The sequence below is a fragment of the Anser cygnoides genome, chromosome 2 (genome assembly GCF_040182565.1).
Source record: "Anser cygnoides isolate HZ-2024a breed goose chromosome 2, Taihu_goose_T2T_genome, whole genome shotgun sequence".
NCBI lineage: Eukaryota > Metazoa > Chordata > Aves > Anseriformes > Anatidae > Anser > Anser cygnoides.
Window position 1 is genome coordinate 51,819,167 of NC_089874.1, and position 18,875 is coordinate 51,838,041.

The 18,875-nt window shown below is 41.9% G+C and overlaps 1 protein-coding gene across 1 annotated transcript; it reads right to left on the bottom strand.

The window, feature by feature from the left end:
- Positions 1-913: 913 nt before the first annotated feature.
- On the bottom strand, positions 914-4,167 carry LOC125182069 (uncharacterized). The gene is made up of 4 exons (XM_066992064.1): positions 4,100-4,167; positions 3,829-3,951; positions 3,341-3,416; positions 914-2,472 (listed from the first exon to the last, which is right to left on the bottom strand). Exons 1-4 carry the CDS (start codon positions 4,115-4,117, stop codon positions 2,012-2,014), a joined length of 678 nt encoding a protein of 225 aa, XP_066848165.1. The 5' UTR covers positions 4,118-4,167; the 3' UTR covers positions 914-2,011.
- Positions 4,168-18,875: the final 14,708 nt, after the last annotated feature.

Sequence of the window (18,875 nt, forward strand, 5' to 3'; positions counted from 1 at the left end):
AACCTATTCCAGTGTCTCACCACCCTCTGAGTAAAGAATTTCTTCCTTATATCTAATCTAAATCTACTCTTTCTAGTTTAAAGCTATTACTCCTTGTCTTATCACTGTCCTATACAATTTAGTGCACTCTGCTGCCCTTAAACCATATAAGCTGATGACAATGTATATAGTGGGTGACACATGCATCACAATACCCCAAAATCCAGAAAAGTCTTGCCCGTTTGCTTCTCCTTGCAAGAGTGTCCAAGGTGGATTGTATGCCGTCTGTTGAAGAAAACAGGTAACATTTCTTGCCATACACCAGGGAATTGGCTGCCCCTTCAGATATATTTGTGTGGGAAAAACCTCCCCTGTCAGTCCCCCCATTTTCCCCTTTATTCCCACCTTTATGTTCAACTTTATTTATTTATTTTTTTACTATTTGCTTTAGTGTATGAAACAGCTGTTTCTTAGTAAGACAAACTTGGCAAGTTTGAGGCATCAAAGCCTGACTGAGTTTTCCAAGGTACGATTTATAGTTGCCTTTTTCTAGTACAGTATGTGGAGAAGCCAAGAGTGAATAATCCTTTTGGGTATCAGGAATCCAAAGGTCTTGTATCCTAGCAATAGCCAGTGTAAGGCAACTAGCCTAAACATATTTTTGTTAGATTTTGCCAATACTGTTTCTTTCCAGGGTTGATCGAAACCTGGAGTGATTATAGCATATTTCTTCACATAATTGGCCTGTATGTTAGCATAGAATAGACAATTCCCAAAAATTAGAGAATGACACCGATGCAAGACATTTTTAAAACATAAACAACATTTTATTTTTTAAATAAACCTAAAAATAGCAACTCCCATATATACTTGATTTTAGAAGGGAGGGAAACATTCTCATTCAGAGTAGTTTTACATAGTCACACAGTTAGGATTTCATTAGCTGGTTAGATTTTATTTAAATAATAAAACAAAACAAAGCAAAAAAACACTGGCTGGATTTTATAAAAGCATTACTTTTTTATGTTCATTCCTGTTGATACGCAGGTTCCAAGTTAGCTGCCAAAAGTTTTGCTTTATTTTTTGTTTTAAGTTATACCCTTGTTTATCTCTTTTTGTACTGGTCAGAACCAACACCTGGACAGGCTGGAAAAATGGGCAGGAAGAAACCAAATGAGGTTTAACAAAAACAAGTGTAGAGTCCTGCATCTGGGAAGGAACAATCATGTGCCTCAGTACAGGCTGGGGGATGACCTGCTGGAGAGGAGCTCTGCAGAGAAGGACCTGGGGGTCCTGATGGACGACAGGTTGGCCATGAGCCAGCAGTGTGCCCTGGTGGCCAAGAAGGCCAGTGCTGATGTTTGGCAAGGGTGCTACAATCCCTGTGCCCAAGGGGCAGCCTGTCACTCTGGCAAGCAAAACGGCCTGGGAGAGCCACCCCCAGGAAAGGGGCCCTCAGCCTCCATGACCCTCCTCCTCCTTCCACACGAGGGCCTCTTTCAGGCCGCACAAGCCCCCTCCCAACATGGCCATGTTGGGCCTGGTGCATGGTGCACCATCACAGGGGCATCACAGAGGCTTCCTGATGTCACAGTGGCATCCGCCCCTCGCTGTGTCCTGGGGCCTATAAAAGCCCCTGCGCCTGGCCCACCACTCACTGATCTCCCAGTCCCTCTAGCGAATGACAAGCATGGCTGTCCTTAAGAGGTCCTGGGGCAACAGCTGCCCACGCCTTCGTGGGAGCAATGCAAGTTGGGTTATTGAACCCAAGAAGAAGTGGAGGCGGAGGTGTGAGAGCGGAGGTGGAGCAGCCGCGGCGGACGGTGTGGAGCCCATGGAGGTGGATCCACCTGTGGAGGAAGAGCTGATGGAGGTGGATCCACCTCCAAGCCATCTGATGTGGCACAATATCATCGTGCCAGGGCTCCCACCTGCGAGACAACAACACCGTCATCACAGAACCGCCCAGTCTGCTCCGTACTCCCGGCCCTGCCTCCGCCTCCACAACTAGCGGGGAGAGGCTATCCTGCGTTTACCATCTCGCAGGATTGACTGCACGATGGCCTCTCTTCCCACCCCCTGTCCCCCTTTCCCATCTGCCCCCCCCCCCCCCCCCCCCCCCCCCCCGAGGTGTCATCTCTTCTGCACGGAGTCCCAAGCAAGCAGTGGACAAGAGCGCACTTGACTTCCTTTGGGCTGCTGTACCAGGGCAACAGGAGGAGCCCTCCGAAGGCCACGCTGGGCATGGGTGTCTCGGTCTGAGGACAAGAAGGCTGCCCAAGAGGTGCTTGAAGACGAAGCCACGCCCTGCATGGCAGTGCACAGAGAACAGCAGCAGATCCCTCAAAACGGTGACGCAGAGAGCTGTTCCTCTGAAGAAGCACAAGTCTTCAGGTCTGCCAGGACAAAGTGCAGGAGTGCAGCATAAATTCCATTCAGGATGCTTGGTTACCAGTTCTTCCCAAGACTGGGCAACAAACTGGTAGAATAATCCTAATAAAAATAAGAAAGAAAGACATTGCAACAACAACCACAATAAAAATAAACAACCAGTGAAAGCACTTTCCTCTCTTCTTTGGTCTTATTTTTGCAAATGCCCCTGGGCTCTGGTGTCCTGTTCTGGTCTCCCCGGTACAGGAAAGATCCTGATGGGTGTGGAGTGGGCCCAGCTGACAGCACTGGAGGGATTGAGGGGCCAGGGTACATGGCATACAAGGGCAGGCTGAGGGAACTCCTGTGGTCAGCACGAAGGAGAGAAGGCTCAGGGGTGGAGCTGACAGCTGCCTCCAGCTGCCTGCTGGGCGGGGGGAATAGAGAAGATGATGCCCGTGCCTTCTCCGAGGGGCTCTGTGGCAGAAAGGTGAGCGGCACCAGGCCCACGCTTGCAGGTGGAGACAGCCCAGCTAGCAAAAAGGAAAAGATTGTCCCCACAAGGGTGCTCAGGCAGGACCGGTGTTCAGAAAGGCTGTGGAGTCTCTGTCCTGGGGGGTAGCTGACCCTGAGTGCACAAGGCTGGGTGTTTCAGTCATGGAATCACCAAAAGGTTGGCGTTGGAAGGGACCTTAAAGAAAAGGGTGAGACCTGGGTTTGTTTAGCCTTGAGAAAAGAAGACTGAGAGGGGATCTTATTAATGTTTACAAATATCTTAAGTGTGGGAGACGGGGATTTGGCCAACCTCTTTTCGGTGGTTTGTGGGGACAGGACAAGGGGCAATGGCCACAAACTGGAGCACAGGAAGTTCCGCACCAACATGCAAAAGGACTTCTTCATGGTGAGGGTGACGGAGCACTGGGACAGGCTGCCCAGGGAGGTTGTGGAGTCTCCTTCTCTGGAGATAGTCAAGGCCCATCTGGGCGCCTACCTGGGCAACCTGCTCTAGAGAACCTGCTTTGGCAGGGGGGCTGGACCTGAAGATCTCTCTTCCAACCTCTACAATTCTGTAAAAAAATAAGAAAAAAAAAAAAAGACTTTGGCCAAAGAGACTAAATATGCATTGTATTCTATTTCATAAAGCAGAAAATAGCTTATTTTAAAACTAAACTAAGCAAAAGAAATCAGCAACCCCACTAAAAAATATGTATCAAAGAACCAGAATCTGAAGTTTGAAGCAGTGCTAATGATTGGGTTTGGCATCTGGCTACAAATTAATTTTAAAAATCACTTTAAATCACAAGTCTCAGTCTCAGCCTCCACCAGTGCCAAACTTGGCACTGAGGCCAATGGCTCATTCTTGCTAGTCTCGCAGCTGAACCATGGCCTACCTTGTGGACAATATAGAGAGAAGTGCAGTTTGTGGTGGAAACAAATAAACTAAAAGGTGTATTAGGCTGAATCTCATTCTGCAATTACCTGAGAGTGTACAGCACAGAGAATGTTTCTGTCTGTGGTATCAAGGGCATCCACTGCTCTGTTGAATGAGCTGTGATATGTAGGATGTTGCTCGAGGGAATCTTCTTTAGTCTGTCTGAAAATCTGTTTGGAACACAAGAGGAATGTTATTCTCTGCAAACCCCCAATCCATTCAACAACGAATCATTTTTTAAAACTCAGGCTGTTGGGACTGGTTTTAAAGCCTCATTTAGTTGAATGCTGAAAGGTACACCTTGTATTCAGTCCTCACCTTTTTACTCAGATCCATGCAGAGCTCATGAAAAAGCAATGAAATTTTCAACGTGGGTAGAAGTAAGTTTTATGCTGCAGGAAAAAAAAAAAAAAAAGAAAGAAAAAAGAAAAAAAAACACCATGTTGATGTTTTCCAAGAGACAATTTCATATGGAAGGCGTGTATTGCCAGCACCAAGAAGTGGGATGACACCTGGAAGTCAGACATTTGGATGTGAATTAAGAGTGAGGAAAAGAACAGCAAAGAACTTATGTATCTGCAAGAGACACTGAGAAGAGATTCATGGGAAGGAAAACGTAAATTATGTGTGTCTGTATGGAGTCTGTAAACATACTGTGATCTCAGATGAAAAAAGAATCAACTTTTAGTAGATGGGGCTTCTGCTGTGTCTAAACAGCAATGAACCAAAGACCTGGAAGGACAGAACCAACCAGGGAAGATACATAAACCTGAGGTGGCTGTGTAGACAGTAACACCTGAATTGTTTTTCTGATTTCCAAGTTACCCATTCCGTGCTTGACAATATTGAATAAGAATAAACATATTTATAAACCAAGTCCCTTATAAGGCAGGGGATCTTTAAAAATGATCATTTTAACTGCAACGAAACTCTTTTTCAGTAAAATGAATTTCCCCTAGGAATTCAGACTTCATGGATGATAGAAAAGCAATGGGATGGGGAGGAAATGTAAAATATAGTCATTAGGGAATTTGCTTTCAGGTCTTGATTTTCACTGTTCATGAATAGGGTTTTACACCTTTCTCTGCCAAATATTTAGCAGGGAAGCTGGCACAACTACAATAGGAACAGTCTCTCCGTCCAAACCTGCAAGAAGCACCTGATGATAAAGTATATGAAAAAAAGCAGTGTGTAAGTCCACAAATAAGACATATGTGGCAAATAAAAGACTCTCCTCCCTCTGCCCCCCTGCCAACTTTTGCTAATAATTGAGAAAATATCAGTTAATCCTTCACAAAATGAAGACTATTTCTTCACCAAACAAGGATCATTTGCATTGGGAAGATGGGTAGATTATGAGAAAAATAAGGAAAAATGACAAACATGTAGTTAATTAAAAAAGAAAACTAGTAAAGACCAGAGTCAGGAAATAGCAGTTTGTATCAATCTATTTAACTGATGGATAACAAGCTCCAGAGGGAGGAATTAAACTAGTTGCAAGAGCCTTTGAGCCTCAGAAGAGAATTAAAAAGCATAATGTCTCATGTTGGGAAGACTGAATCATTCATTTTAGACAAAATAAAATTTACAGTTTTGTTTGGCAGCAATAAGTATTTTTTTAAAGACTAAGATACACATTTAGGTTTAATATTTGCAGTTTTCGTGAAAGCAAACTTTGTGTTTCAGCTGATGGGAATACTTCAAGAAATAATATTGCCCTTAGTCCTACAGGTACACAGACAAACACACAATTGCAAAATCAGCAGCTTCCCAATTTTCTCAGACTTTTGAAACCACAACCATTGAAGCTGCCCCACAAAACCACACAATTAAGAAACGTTTTAAAAAGTACACCAGAAAAACACGAATAACCCCAAAGAAATACACAGGCCCAGAGTACAACCTTTCCCGCTTTATATCGTGGCTCAAGCGTACAGAATCTCACAAACCCACTCTGTCTAAACACAGTTAAATAATATATCAACACTAGATCTCCTTAGGCTGTGACAGGAGGCAATAATGGCAGTAAACAAATTTTGCATAATTTAAGGCCCCTTTTAGCAGAACAGTGTGAAGTAGACACTGTGCAAATGAGGAGGCCAGTGAAATCAGACACTTTGCTACTCCTGAGCCAAATCACTGCTGAGAATTTATCAACAATCCATAATATGCAAAGAATGATGGAAGTGATTCTATACTGTGTATGATGTACAGGTGTCTTTAATTATATTTTCCAAGCATGAGAAACAGCAGTCACTGGCTAGGTACCATTAAAAATAAGTAAGAAAATAAAAGGCTAGAACACAAGAACAACTGAAGTCTGGCAACAAAGAACTTCTGTGTTTCAAAAGAAAAAGGCACACTTAGTCAATACTGACTATAAATATGTCCTCTTCCATTTAGGGTAAGGTGAGAGGGAGGGTGAATGCACAGCTCTTTTGCACAAGCTTTTCCAGATGCCCCTGATTATCCCCCAAGACGTGAGGAATGCATCTATCTGATGTGAAGAAGGACAAAAATCAGTAGGTTTTGTAAAACCTCACTGAGTTCTGCCACGGGTAGTTTGTGCCCAAGTTTACCATCCTTAATAAAAGATTTGATGCTTACTTTTTACTAAGTATCTGAAAATCAAATAGTGAACAAGATGCTATGAATGAACATAACACTGTTTATGACATTTTCCTGCAATGAAAAGAAAAAAAAAAGCAGCTTACAGAAGGCCCAAACATTTTTTTGTTGTGAAGGGAAATCAGATTTTTCCTTCAGTGACTTGAATGTATTCCAGCTACAGAAATCAATAGCTTCAGAGGTCAACAATACAGAGGTGCTGAGACTGAATCTTGAAGTGAACAGGCAGCCAATACTGGAAAAATGCCAAAGCTACATTGACATTATTGGTGGCACCCTGACCTGACACAGCAAACAGAGGAGGAGATGCTGGTTAAGCTTTCAGTAAAAACATCTGCAGTACTGGAAAAAATGCATAGCAGTAGCTGGAAAACCAAGGTATTATTAGCACTTTCTGTCAAAATGGGTTCTGTCAGGACAACACAACTGCTACAGATAGAAAGAGAGTACTGCTTTTCCTGGCTGATACAATCTCTGAAGAGCAGAAAAAGCAAGTATCGGGTACTAGTTAAGAATTTGTAGCTACAAAGCATACTGAAAAACATCTGGGTCAGAGGGCTGTCAAGCAAACCCCATTGGAAAGAGTGCATTTATTCATGAAAATTAAAAACTGGAGGACCACAGCAAGATGGGGAGCTGAAAAGAGGTCATGGAGACCAAAGAAATTAACAGGAAAAAGGAGGGGTGGTGGTGTTGTTCCTTCGTTGTGGGACTCTTTGACTAAGTAGACAGAAAGGTGTGCCAGATTGTGTTCTGTGCCACTCTGTTTTTACAGTGCTTTGCAGAAGGGACACCGCTATCCAACTTATTTGGGACCAACACTCCTGCTGGAAAGTTCTCTCAGCAACCTAATTATTGAGGTAAATTATCATGCCAAAAGAACTATTTCTGCAGGACAGTAATACCAAGCTGCTTAATACTAGGCATGTTTCTTACTTCCATTGAGAACACGGAGAAGGCAGTGGCACAGCCCTCTCCCCTATGTCATAATGAAACCTTTGCACCTGCATGCTGTGGCTTTTCTGAGTGTCCACTTTGTCCATCAGGTCATCAGCCTTGGTCAGAAAACCCAGCCAAGCATGTATGCAGAAACTGTGGGGCAGCCAGCTCCTTATCCAGAAGTTGCCCAAGAAGAAGGGGAAGGACTCAGCTGCTATAAGCAAAAGAGCAATTCATGCTCTTTCTTTTAGTTACCATCTTTGCAGTTGGTCTTGAGACCTACATGGGGAACGTGAATTGGCTCCTGTCGGCCAGAACCTCTCCCAAGCTCACTTCACCCCAGCTGAGTCCCTCAAGGGAGGGAAGGCATCCCTAGGAGGATGATATTGGTTAGCGAGGTGTTCACGTTCACTGAAACAATTCATTTAATCAGATTATGGAAAGTAGGCCATCAGAAGGGGAGGCATTGATTACCCTAGTAGGCCAGAGTAATCACATAGGACATAAACTGGATGCCACTGCTCCAGAAGACATCTTCAATTAAGAATGAAATTTAGGAGACAATGCTTTTGCCGTCTTACTCGAACTGAGCAACACTGTTGTGGTTTTATTGATTTCACTAGGATTTCCCCAGAGGACAGGTAATACTTAGCATCAGGAAGATGGAAAGAGTGGACTAGGACATCATAGCCACATGGGCTGCAGTAATATTTATGGATGTTTCATAGATCAAAGCTGCGTTATACTAAGCATTGAGCAAACAAACCACGAAGCTCACCCGATGAGCTGCTACTTGCACATTTGTAGAAACAGTGGTGAATACAGATGCCTGGGGAGTGCACTGGTAGCAACAAATCTGCAGGATAAGCAGCAGTCATAACATGCAAGTGACAGACCATGACCAAAGATTTTTGCATTTATCTTAATAGAGAAAAAATTAATCAAGCCTAATTTCCTTTAAATGCATATCTATACAGCTGTTTTTGTTGCCTTTGATTATTGTCCTATTTCAACCAGTGTTTAATACATCCCTTTCCCCTACCACATATTGCCTGTTCTGAACACTCTCTTTTCCCACTCCTCCTCTCCCTCTTCATCCCATATATACCTTTTATCAGGAAAATATTGCAATAATGTTTGAAATTTTCTTTCTTGTTCCCCCCCACTACTATGCACAGGGAGCCCCTCAGACTGTAGCTCCATTTCAGTATCTGACATTACCTCCTTTCAGATCACAGTCACAATAACTTGGTATTTATTTCACTGCTAAAAATACAAAATTTGTCCTATATAATATAGCAAAAAGTTTGCTCTGTTAACAAAAGAGGCACTGTTGCTACTGAATAAGCAAAGTCTTATTTTCTGAGTTTAAACCTCGATGTAATTAAACAGAGAGGTTAATATTGCATTCCTAAGTAACACAGCTCTGCTAATGTCAATTATTCTTTGCAAACACAGTATGAGTTTTGATTAATGAAACAAATCAGTCCAACCTGCACCGCTGCATAGGCCCATTGTACTTTATATGACCTTCAGGTGACTGATTGCCTGTTCCTTTCCCCAAAGGGTATTACCAGCTTTTTACTTTCTTGTTCAGCCTTTTCATAACTATGGACTGCAGAGAGTCAGCTGGAACAGTAACACCCAAAAAGAAAAAAAAATAGCACACAGATGGCTTTTAGCTCATGCATCAGGGTCCAGCCTTCACACATTCACTAAAATAAATAAATAAAAATAAAAATCTTCCTGAAGGAAAAGTTCTGAATGTCAAAGAAGAAAATAATATATCCTCCACTATAAGATGCATAGTGGGAGGCAACACAGCAGTGACAACACCTGTTTGTCCTCCTGAAGCCTTCAAACTCTCTGATTATCTTCTCTGATCATATTTCTGCTTTAGCTAGGGGAGTCTGTGCTTCACGTCTGTTAAATTCATCAACATTTTCCTCACAGAGTTTGTACTGCACAAATAGGCCTTGCTGCTAAAGTGCCTCTAGCTATAGTTTGAGGTAGGTGGCTGCATCCTGGCAACATTTTCAGCATTACCCTACTGGGTATGAAGGAGAACAGCTATAGTTTCGCAGAGGCTACCAGGAGACTATAGCACTATGCCACAGATATTGTATGTATATTAGATATGTGCACATCAGATGTAAAAGAGATGTTTTTACTGGGGACATTAGTATTTTTCATATCAAGTTCTCATTGATGCAATGTCAAACAGAGGTAGAAGAGGTTTTTAATTTCATTTCTTTAATAAAGACAAAGAGAAAAAATAATAATAATAAAAGGTCTAAAAGCCTTGAAAGACAGATTAGCTTCTTCCACCAAATATTCATATCTAATTTGGAGAAATTAAGGTTACCTGTATGACAAAGTTTACTCAGCACAAAATTTTTAAGTAAGCCAAGTGCCATGCCACCCATCTGCTAATCACAGGGTATGACTTGTTATATGAGACATGGGGCTGATAGGATTACCAGGCACTTTTCAAAGTGTACATGTAACCTTACTGAACATTTTCGTATTTCATATAACTGAATATATTTGCATGGCCCAGCCAAAACAGCTTCACAGAAAAGCACGAAGGAAAAATACCCCCAGCCTTGCTACTTTCCTGTTTGTCTTCAAGAAGCGGGAGGAACACTCGTGCTGGTACTACACGGCCATTGCACTGCCTGACAAATTTGATTCAGCAATACAAATGTAATTCTGTTCAGCAATGGGCCCAAATTCACATTTTCACTTGATTGGCCAGAGTACATGGAGTTTATGCTTGCAGCAGGACAAATAACAACTTGATCTGACAGTAAGGCAAACAGTTGAAATAGCAACTGCTCAACATTTTGGAACAGATTTGAAGTGCTAGTGTGAGCTCATACTGTGTCAGCACTCTGCAGTATGTGGCTAAGGCATTTTTGATGGGAGACCATGAAATCAGACTTACTGCCAAACAAAGTAACTCATACTGCACCCCTGCTACTATTGCTTTTAACCATCTCCTATCAATTTCTGTCTTGGAGAGCTGGGAAAGAAAGGCTTAGATATTGCTCCAGACTTTATTGTCCATCAGCACATTCATATTATGGGTGGCCATACACCCAAGCAATTGAGCCAGAGAACTGGGCCGTGCAGTTCCTCTCAACCTCAAGAGCTCCTTGTTCAACTGAAAATATGTTTAATAGTGCCTTAGGGACTTCATTTAGAGGGAAAAACAAATGTGCACAATCACAATTCAAGTTGTGAACACAAACTGCCTATGTTTCCCTCCACAAAATCACAGACTAAAACAATTTCTAGAGCACACAGAGATCCAAATTCACCTACAAAAAAATCTGGGTGAGTGACACCACAGACAAACATGGTTCGGTCTTTGCTTTTCTGTCCTTCCCTCTTCAGACTCCAATACAATGCCAGCTGGTCTCAAAATGCAACAGTGATATTTTCTTGGCAAGGTTTCGTATAACATGTTCAGGAAAATCAGTTATTAGAAACACAGCCCACCTGGTGCATATGCTCTTCCTCACTCCAAAATTAGTTGTGGTATCAGACAGAAGGGAAATAACAGAAGGATCAACTTGTGACTTGCAGGTAATAGCAGCCTCATCAAAAACAAGGCATGTAACACCAGCATGGGTAATTATATGAACCTAGGATACCCCAGTAAAAATCACAAGAACACAGGAGCTGTAATCTTCCTAAATATTTGCCTCTCATTGAAATAAAAGCATTAGACTTCTAAATGGTAGTTTAAAATAAAGGCAATAATTTGTTTCCAGCTGGTACAATCATTTAATAAAATGCCTGCTGTGTCTCCAGGAATAATATTCTTCTTTCCCCAGCAACAAACATAATTACCCTGGTTTTGGACCACCAGTTAAGTCCATCCCCAAAGTGTTCTCACTCTAAGTACAAGATATTCAAAAAGAATAATTTGCCATATGGAAGATAAGAAATTTTAAAAAGCATCCTGAAATATGCAAGTGAATTGGGAAAAGAAAAAAAAAATCTAGCAGAAGGCTGAAGCCACTTCACTGTTATAATTACTCATGTAACGTTTTAATAATAAGGAAAACAACAACAACAACAAAAACCCAGCCACTCTCTTCTCAATGAAATTAAAACTCCACACTTTCTAGGTGTTAAACTTAGCACCTTCAAGCTATAAGGAGGTAAGGAGAAGAGAGAGCCTCCAACTGGCAGTAGACTGGATGAAAATACTACCTGGAGCTGTAGTTAACTATCTGACTGACATTAAATGGCATTGTTTGTCAACAGCCAAAGAAGAATGAGGTGCTAGGTGTTGCTGAAGGGTTAATGTAGCACTGTTTGTAAGGCTGCTTTTTAAAAAGATGTCATTTACATAATGTATAATAGCTATTTCTCTTCTCCAGGCTCCAGAACAAATATCTGAGTAATAAAAATAAAAATGATTATATTGTTTTTCTTTCCTAAAGCACAAATAAGAGAAGAGAGAGGAATAAAACTGTCTGTGGCAGAACTGTCCCAGTAGTACAATACATTTTTCAACATTTTGATGAAGCAGCTTGCTTGGACAAAATAGCTGTGTGTTTATGAAACAATGTTATTTAGCACTTTAAGCCTGGAGCTGACATGCATTGTTTCCAAGCAGTGTGATGAAGTTTGAATAGTAAAAAGGACGTACCTTGTTTTCCTTCTCCCCACATAGTTTTAAAAATGAAACATAAGATTAGCAGAGATACATTTAATGGCAATTCTTGGAGAATCAGTCAAAAGCAGCTTCATAATAGTTGGAATGTAGCAAGGTGATCATAACTCAAGCACACATGCCTTACAAAGGGAGCACACAAGGATGAGGAGGACAGGAATAACTATAGGTACTACAACTCAATGAGACGAGAAATTCATAGTCCTCACCAAACAGATTCATCACTCCTCTAGGAGGAATGTAGCAGCAATGTAAAAGGGGTGGTAAATAAATACTTCTGGAAATTTTGTTGAGCAACAAAGAACTGTATTATAAAGTGCATATTACTATATATATATAACAATGCAAAAGTATATTCAAAACCCAGATATTTATTACAGACTACAGCTTTACTGGAATAAATAAATAAATAAATAAAATAATAATTCTGTCTTGCTCACTGTCAACATCCAAGCTTTTGATTAAATGACTGGTCTGACTTTTCATGCTTCTAGCAGTCTGAGAACAGCGACAATTAACAAATTTGCATACATTTCCCAAACTGAGCAACACCCAGGTTTTTCGCTAGCCCCTTTACAGACGTATGCTTTTGCCAAAGCAGTGCTAATTCTCAACAGCATGTTGCTGCTGCAGAAAGCAAAGGTCCTCAGGCTGTTCTAGTCCAGACTCCCTGGGGAAAGCGAACGGCACTCCACCCCTTGCAGTGCGGTTGCAGCAGGGCTGTCCTTACCACCTTCTTAAAGGCTAATTGCAGAAACACAGAAGGGACCTACCTGAGGTGGCCTGCCCTTCCTCTAGCTGGTCTCATGAGCTGCAGCTGGGCACAGTGGTACCCAGGCTGGCTGGGGGCTGTGGCACCCTTGAGTTCCAGTTACGTCTATCCAGGCAAGATGCTGTTCCTTTAGCTACCCCCACTACTTAAGCTTTGGCACTGAAAGCAACTTGGAATGTAGCAATTACCTTAAAACCCTGGACAACGTCACCGCAATCTCAGCTGAAGAGATATTTCCTATAGTACAAACTTTCCCCTGTAATCTCTCCCTCCCCTTTTTAAAATGAACTTGTTACAGGCCTGTGCTGTTTACTTTCTTGCCTTCAGACAAGGATCCATACACGTACCACCTTTTCCTGTATTACTCAAATTCACTTCTCCTTGAAAGGAATAACATGTACAAACTCCAGCTGATGTAACATGCAGTAACCTTTAATTTAAGTTTAAAAAGACAGTAGGAAACATCAGATCCATGGTTCTGCTTATTCCAGTGACTTGTGTTCACCAAGTCTCTTTAGAGTGGAGAGTGGGCTTAATTAAAGTATTTCATAAGAATGTATGCACTTTGTCTAAATTCAGTGGAAACTATATAAAAAAGGAATACTCTTATAAAGGTCAAAATGTTTCATTCTGACATTTAAATTCTTTAGTATAAGTGACACGATTGTGGGGGAATCACAACCTATTGTACTTCATGCATAGAAAGAGGATATTCTATTCTAGGGAACTCCAAGTCTAAATGGATAAGAAAATAAACAGGGATATAACATCCAAACATAGGACTAGACTGTAATACCACCATTCACATTAAAGAATAATTTTTATATAAATAATCCCACTGACATTAGGAATACTGATGAAATAAAGGACTTTATTTGCCCAAAAAAGATGATGGTCTGGCTTAACCCAATCAGGTTTAGGAAATGCAGATATCCTGTGCAACCTGTGATTTGAATAAATTTGGTGGCTTTGCTTCTTTGTTACTTTTAGTTTCATAATAACCCCTAAAGATTCCTCTTTGTATTTACTTTGGCCAACTTCAGCCAAAAGCCTGAGGCTTCATCCCTTCCTAATCTTTCACAAGTGATGAGGTGCAGCTGTTCAGATCTGCTTTCCAGAGATTTGCTAGTCCTCCCTCTACAGTCTATTCTGAATGTGATTGAGGAGGGATAATTGGTATTAAATAACTTCAGGGAAACAAACTATTCTGGATGGCTACAACTCATGATCTTCTTACAGAAGGCATAATAATAAAAAAAAAATTAAAAAAATTACTGAGTGAGAGAGAGGGATACTGAAATTTAGTGCTCGCAAGTAACTTTGCAGAGACTCTGGCATCTACCAAGTCTCTAATTCATCATAGCTCAGAGCTGCTCTATAGCTTTTCACATCTACAGATTTATATGTTCTGCTTTTGGTAGGGCTTTTCAGTCCAAGCCAGTGGCCCTTCTGGAGAATGACTGATCTCTTCCAGCAGCCTTTTTCTCTCTCACTAGCTAGATCCAGCCTCCTCATCTTCCTGCCCTGGAAGTGAGTGAAGTATGTAACAGCAATAATCTAGCTCCTTAAAGCATTCTTTACACTTTCATATAGTAGGAAGAAATATGAACAAGTGGTGAAGCCAGCATGTCGCAATGACAACTCAAATCCTTGGCTCAGTTGGTCAGTTATCAACCTATTTCTAAATGAGTGATGTTTTGTTAAGGACTTCTCTTTGGTGGGAATCAGGTATATACATCACCTGCCTCTTTCACAGAGGTCAAGGAGCTCTAACACAGAAAACAAACTATTGTAGATGACATCCATCAAATTGTAACCTGTAACATACAGAGACCTTTAAATCTGTTGTCTTTCCTCTCTTTGCCATGACTTTCTGAAATAAGTAACCTTTCAGGGTAAGATTTCAGCTTCAATGACAACAGTGGTGAACTTTCTCATTGGTGTGTATGGAGCAGAGACTTCACTCTCAGTGCTTAAGATTACAGAATTACCAAGCAGTCAGGTTTGGGGTGACCTCCCAAAGTCAGCTGGCTCAGCCCTCTGCTTGAAGAAGGGCAGTTTTGAAGCCAGAGCTTGCTCAGCATAAAATCTCTGCTGTACAATAAGAAGAAGAATAATGGATTGCTTTGTCTTCCTGGAAGAGGCTTCCAAATGAAAGCAACATTTTAAAGGAAATTCTGGGGAAAAGCCTGAAGTAGCAATCCCTTCCTTTCTCCTTCTAATTTATTTATTAATACAGTCTCTGTTATATACTCTTAAGTATAAAGATTCTACCACTCCAAAACCACTTATTCTTTCACTGCAGCACAGACACCTCCTGCATCAGAAGTTCCGCAATCTGCTTTTTGCACATCCTCCTGCCCTCAGAAGCTGCTTTTTGCCTCCAGTCCTCAGCAACCAAAATCCTGTCTCTCTGCCTGCCCACAGCTGATTTCCTTCTCTCTCCCTCAGGCCCAACACTCAGCTTCTCCCCTTCCTCCCCCAGGGTACAGCAACATCACTGCAGTGCCTGAACTAACAGCAGATTTATTAGGTTGGCCTCTGCTCCACTTCAAATTCCACCTTCAATATTAGCGTGTCTCATTAGCGTGCACACGTGGCCAGCTGAGAAGCAAAGGAAACACAGAAATCATTCAGCACTCCCATTAACATCCTGACATTTTAAAATTTTGCCTTAAATGCAGACATGAGGGGGAGACTAAGGCATTTTATCTGTACCTAAAGAAATCAGTGGCAAAATTTGCCTAGTCTAATCTATGCAGCACACAGGTCTGTTATCTACCGCAAAAAAAAAGCAAGATAAAACAAATAGCCCCCAGCAGAAATGCTGTGAAGAAACCCTCTGGTCAAATGTGTCATGAGAAACGCAGCATGAAAAAAACAGGTTTTCCCCAGATGAGGGGAAGGACAGAAGTGTAGAAAACAGAGGTTACACTTCCATTTTTGGGAATGGTTCGCTGTGGTTTTAAAGAACAAAAAATGTGGTGTGTCAGCCACTGGCAGAGGAAAATGGTAAGTTATACTATTTTCAGCTATAGATCTAAACGTTTGTTTAGTTTGGCTTCTTCCCCAGTCAGGTTTCTTCTTAACCTCCTGTCCTCAGCAACACTACTCCCTCCTCCTTTACTATTACACAGCAAGGCACTTAAAGCTGAAGACGTCCTTGGGGGGGTGGGCCACACGTTATGGCTCAGAAAAAAAACAGCTAATTTAAAAGATACCCTAAGCTCAGGATGAGTCCCACCTACTGTGTGCACTTGAGGAGTCTCTTCTGATAGTGTCTGTACACGTAATGAAAAATACTGGGGGTTTCTCAGAAGGGCCGCAGGGCGATACTACATTTACTCTGACTGAATTCTGAACACTGATCCCACTTACCTATCACTGCACATCCCAGAATTTAGCACCTCTGACTTTTTCTGTGTTCACAAGCAGATTTTTTGGGAAAATATTACTAATTATGCTGCACATGTACTGCTTCTCGTGGAAATTACAGGCAATTTCAGCCTCAAGACCAAACAAACAAACCTCTTTGTAGGAAAATAAAAGGGGAAAAACACAACATAGGAAATATTACAGAAAATCACGATTCTCTTTACATTTACACAACGTCGCCATTCTCTTGTGTTTTTTTTGTCACAAATGTTGTCCTCTGGCTTTAACCATGTGCTTCAATTTTGATGACACAAAAGGGAAGAATTCCTGCTGCTTCTTCTTGCATGTCAATAGCGTTAGTAAGCGTCACTGTCTCATCACTGTCTATAATCTTGTCTTGATGATGACACCAGATGTCAGCTTCATACAAGCATTCAATTAACTTTTCAAATACCACAAGGGTTTCATTTTATTTATTTATTTAATGTAATGTATATATACATTCTCTATAAATTAATTCATCTGCTTTTATAACTGTTTTTGAGCTATCTATATCTCACAAGTAAAAAACAGCACTATGAGTCAGTCATATGTAAACACAGTGAAACCTACCAAAGGATTTTGACATTAACAATGTTCCTAATGCCACATTTCACTTCTGGTGTTCAGCCTTCCCATGGAGCCCTTCTCTTTCCAAAGTTACGTGCCCTGCTTCAGCACTTGGCTTTGAAACCAAGCCTCCGACCTTCTGGCAGTAACCCTCCAACTCTCACAGTAATGGGTACCTACCTTGGTGTGCGTGTTCTTATGGGACACTGTTTTGAGAGTTTTAGCAATATCAAATAGATGGTTCAGTTCTACACAACATGTTTTGCTCTTCCTATAATGGACCAACACATAAAGCAAGAGTCCCACTTTCCTGGCCTAATACTCCAACCACCTATTCCTGGCACTGAGCAAACCTCTGAAGAGATGTAGACCGTCAAAGGGTGAGTGCTTTTCTGCTAGTGTAACTCCTTGCACTGCCTCACTGCAGAAGCAAAGGAAGTGGTAACATGGTAATTGCCTCATTTGGAGGCACTAAGCCTTCATGCTGGTTTAACATTATCCATAACGTGCATCTGTGGCCCTTTGTGGATTTATTCCTTTGCTTTTAGGTCTCTGGCAAAAGGACTTCCAACCCAATCCAGCCCTGCAATGGGAAGTTAGATACTTAGAGGTGGTCAGTGCTAGCACAGGAGGGCGTTTATGCTTATTTAGACAAACGTTTACCACTTGCAGCACCTGTGACCCTTCCCTCTTTGCTCATTCACTTCATCCACTCATCTCAGTATCTAGACCTCAGTTTGGAGGCTTTGCACATTGACTCCTTGCTCCCACCTCTTCATCTGTTGACTGCTTCTTTTCTTTAGCCTAAACATCTCTCATACCATTCTACTTGCTAGGACTGGTTCCCTCATGCTCTGGACACAGGAGACAAAATACCATTCACCACAGTGACAATAGAGGAGCCTCCACTGCTCTATCAACAGATTAAACCTCAGGAGCATCCTGTCCCCCATGGGACCTCCATGAAGGCTCCACATAACTGGCATTCCAGACAACTCGCACTTGAGACTGCCTCCCACAGAGAGTGCTGTGAGTCAGCTTTGTGTGGCGAACACTGGAAATAGAGCAACGCCTGTATGAACACAGCCATGCAGTATGCATGGGACTGCGGTTTCAGACAGGGCGCTTGCAATGGCCACATCTAGGTATCTGTCTGAAAAATTCCCCACCTTTTCTAGTTTGGCAGTATTTTTCAGACAGAAATAGGTTCTCTTTTGGAGGGAAAAGCTGTCAAAAGAAAACATACAGACTGAAGTGCAATGCTGGATAAAAAAAAAAAAAACAACACTGTGTTCACAAGACCAGGAATGGCAATTCTTCAAACTGGAGGTGACCCTGCCTTCAGTACAACATATCTCATGCTCTCCTTGGGAAGCAAACCGTCACACTGATGTATGTGCACCATGCTATCATTAGAAAGCAGGGGAGGGAACCTCACTGCCCCTGGGATGAGGAGAAAGATGTCTTGAATGCCAGAAAGGATGTGGTGAAAAACACCATTAATACTACTCCTGAAAGGGCTTCTACCACCATGGGCCACAAACTTGAGCCACCCAAACTGAGCCTGGCACATCCTTCACCTTTTTTACCTATCCTTTTCCCCTAGCATTCCTTGAATAAACTAAGGACATGGTTGAACTTTCTGATGTCACTAGACTAAGGCTGCAGCCACAATGGGAGCAGCAGGGAATGCATCTGCTGATCAGACAGATCACTACACTTGCCTTGTAAGAGTGAGTATTGCATGGGAAAAAGGATGCCAGATAGAAAATTAGATGTGGAAGGTCTGATGATACAGACCTGGTACAACCAGCACTAGGGTGTATAAATAATCCATGACAATCAGGGAAACTTTAGAGTCTGACAGAAAAAAAAATATATATATATAATAATGATTATTAATAATCAAGGCCCTTCTCAAAGTGCCCTGGAGCAGTATGTGGAATACTCCCTCAAGGACTGTGGCAAAGTGTGGCAGTGATCCTGTCCTGCACATCTAAGGCAGCGACTAGCCAGTAATCTGCAAGAGACCAGCGTTGGCGCCGGGGTTATCAAATCAAGTCCCAAAGATAAGGTGGCTG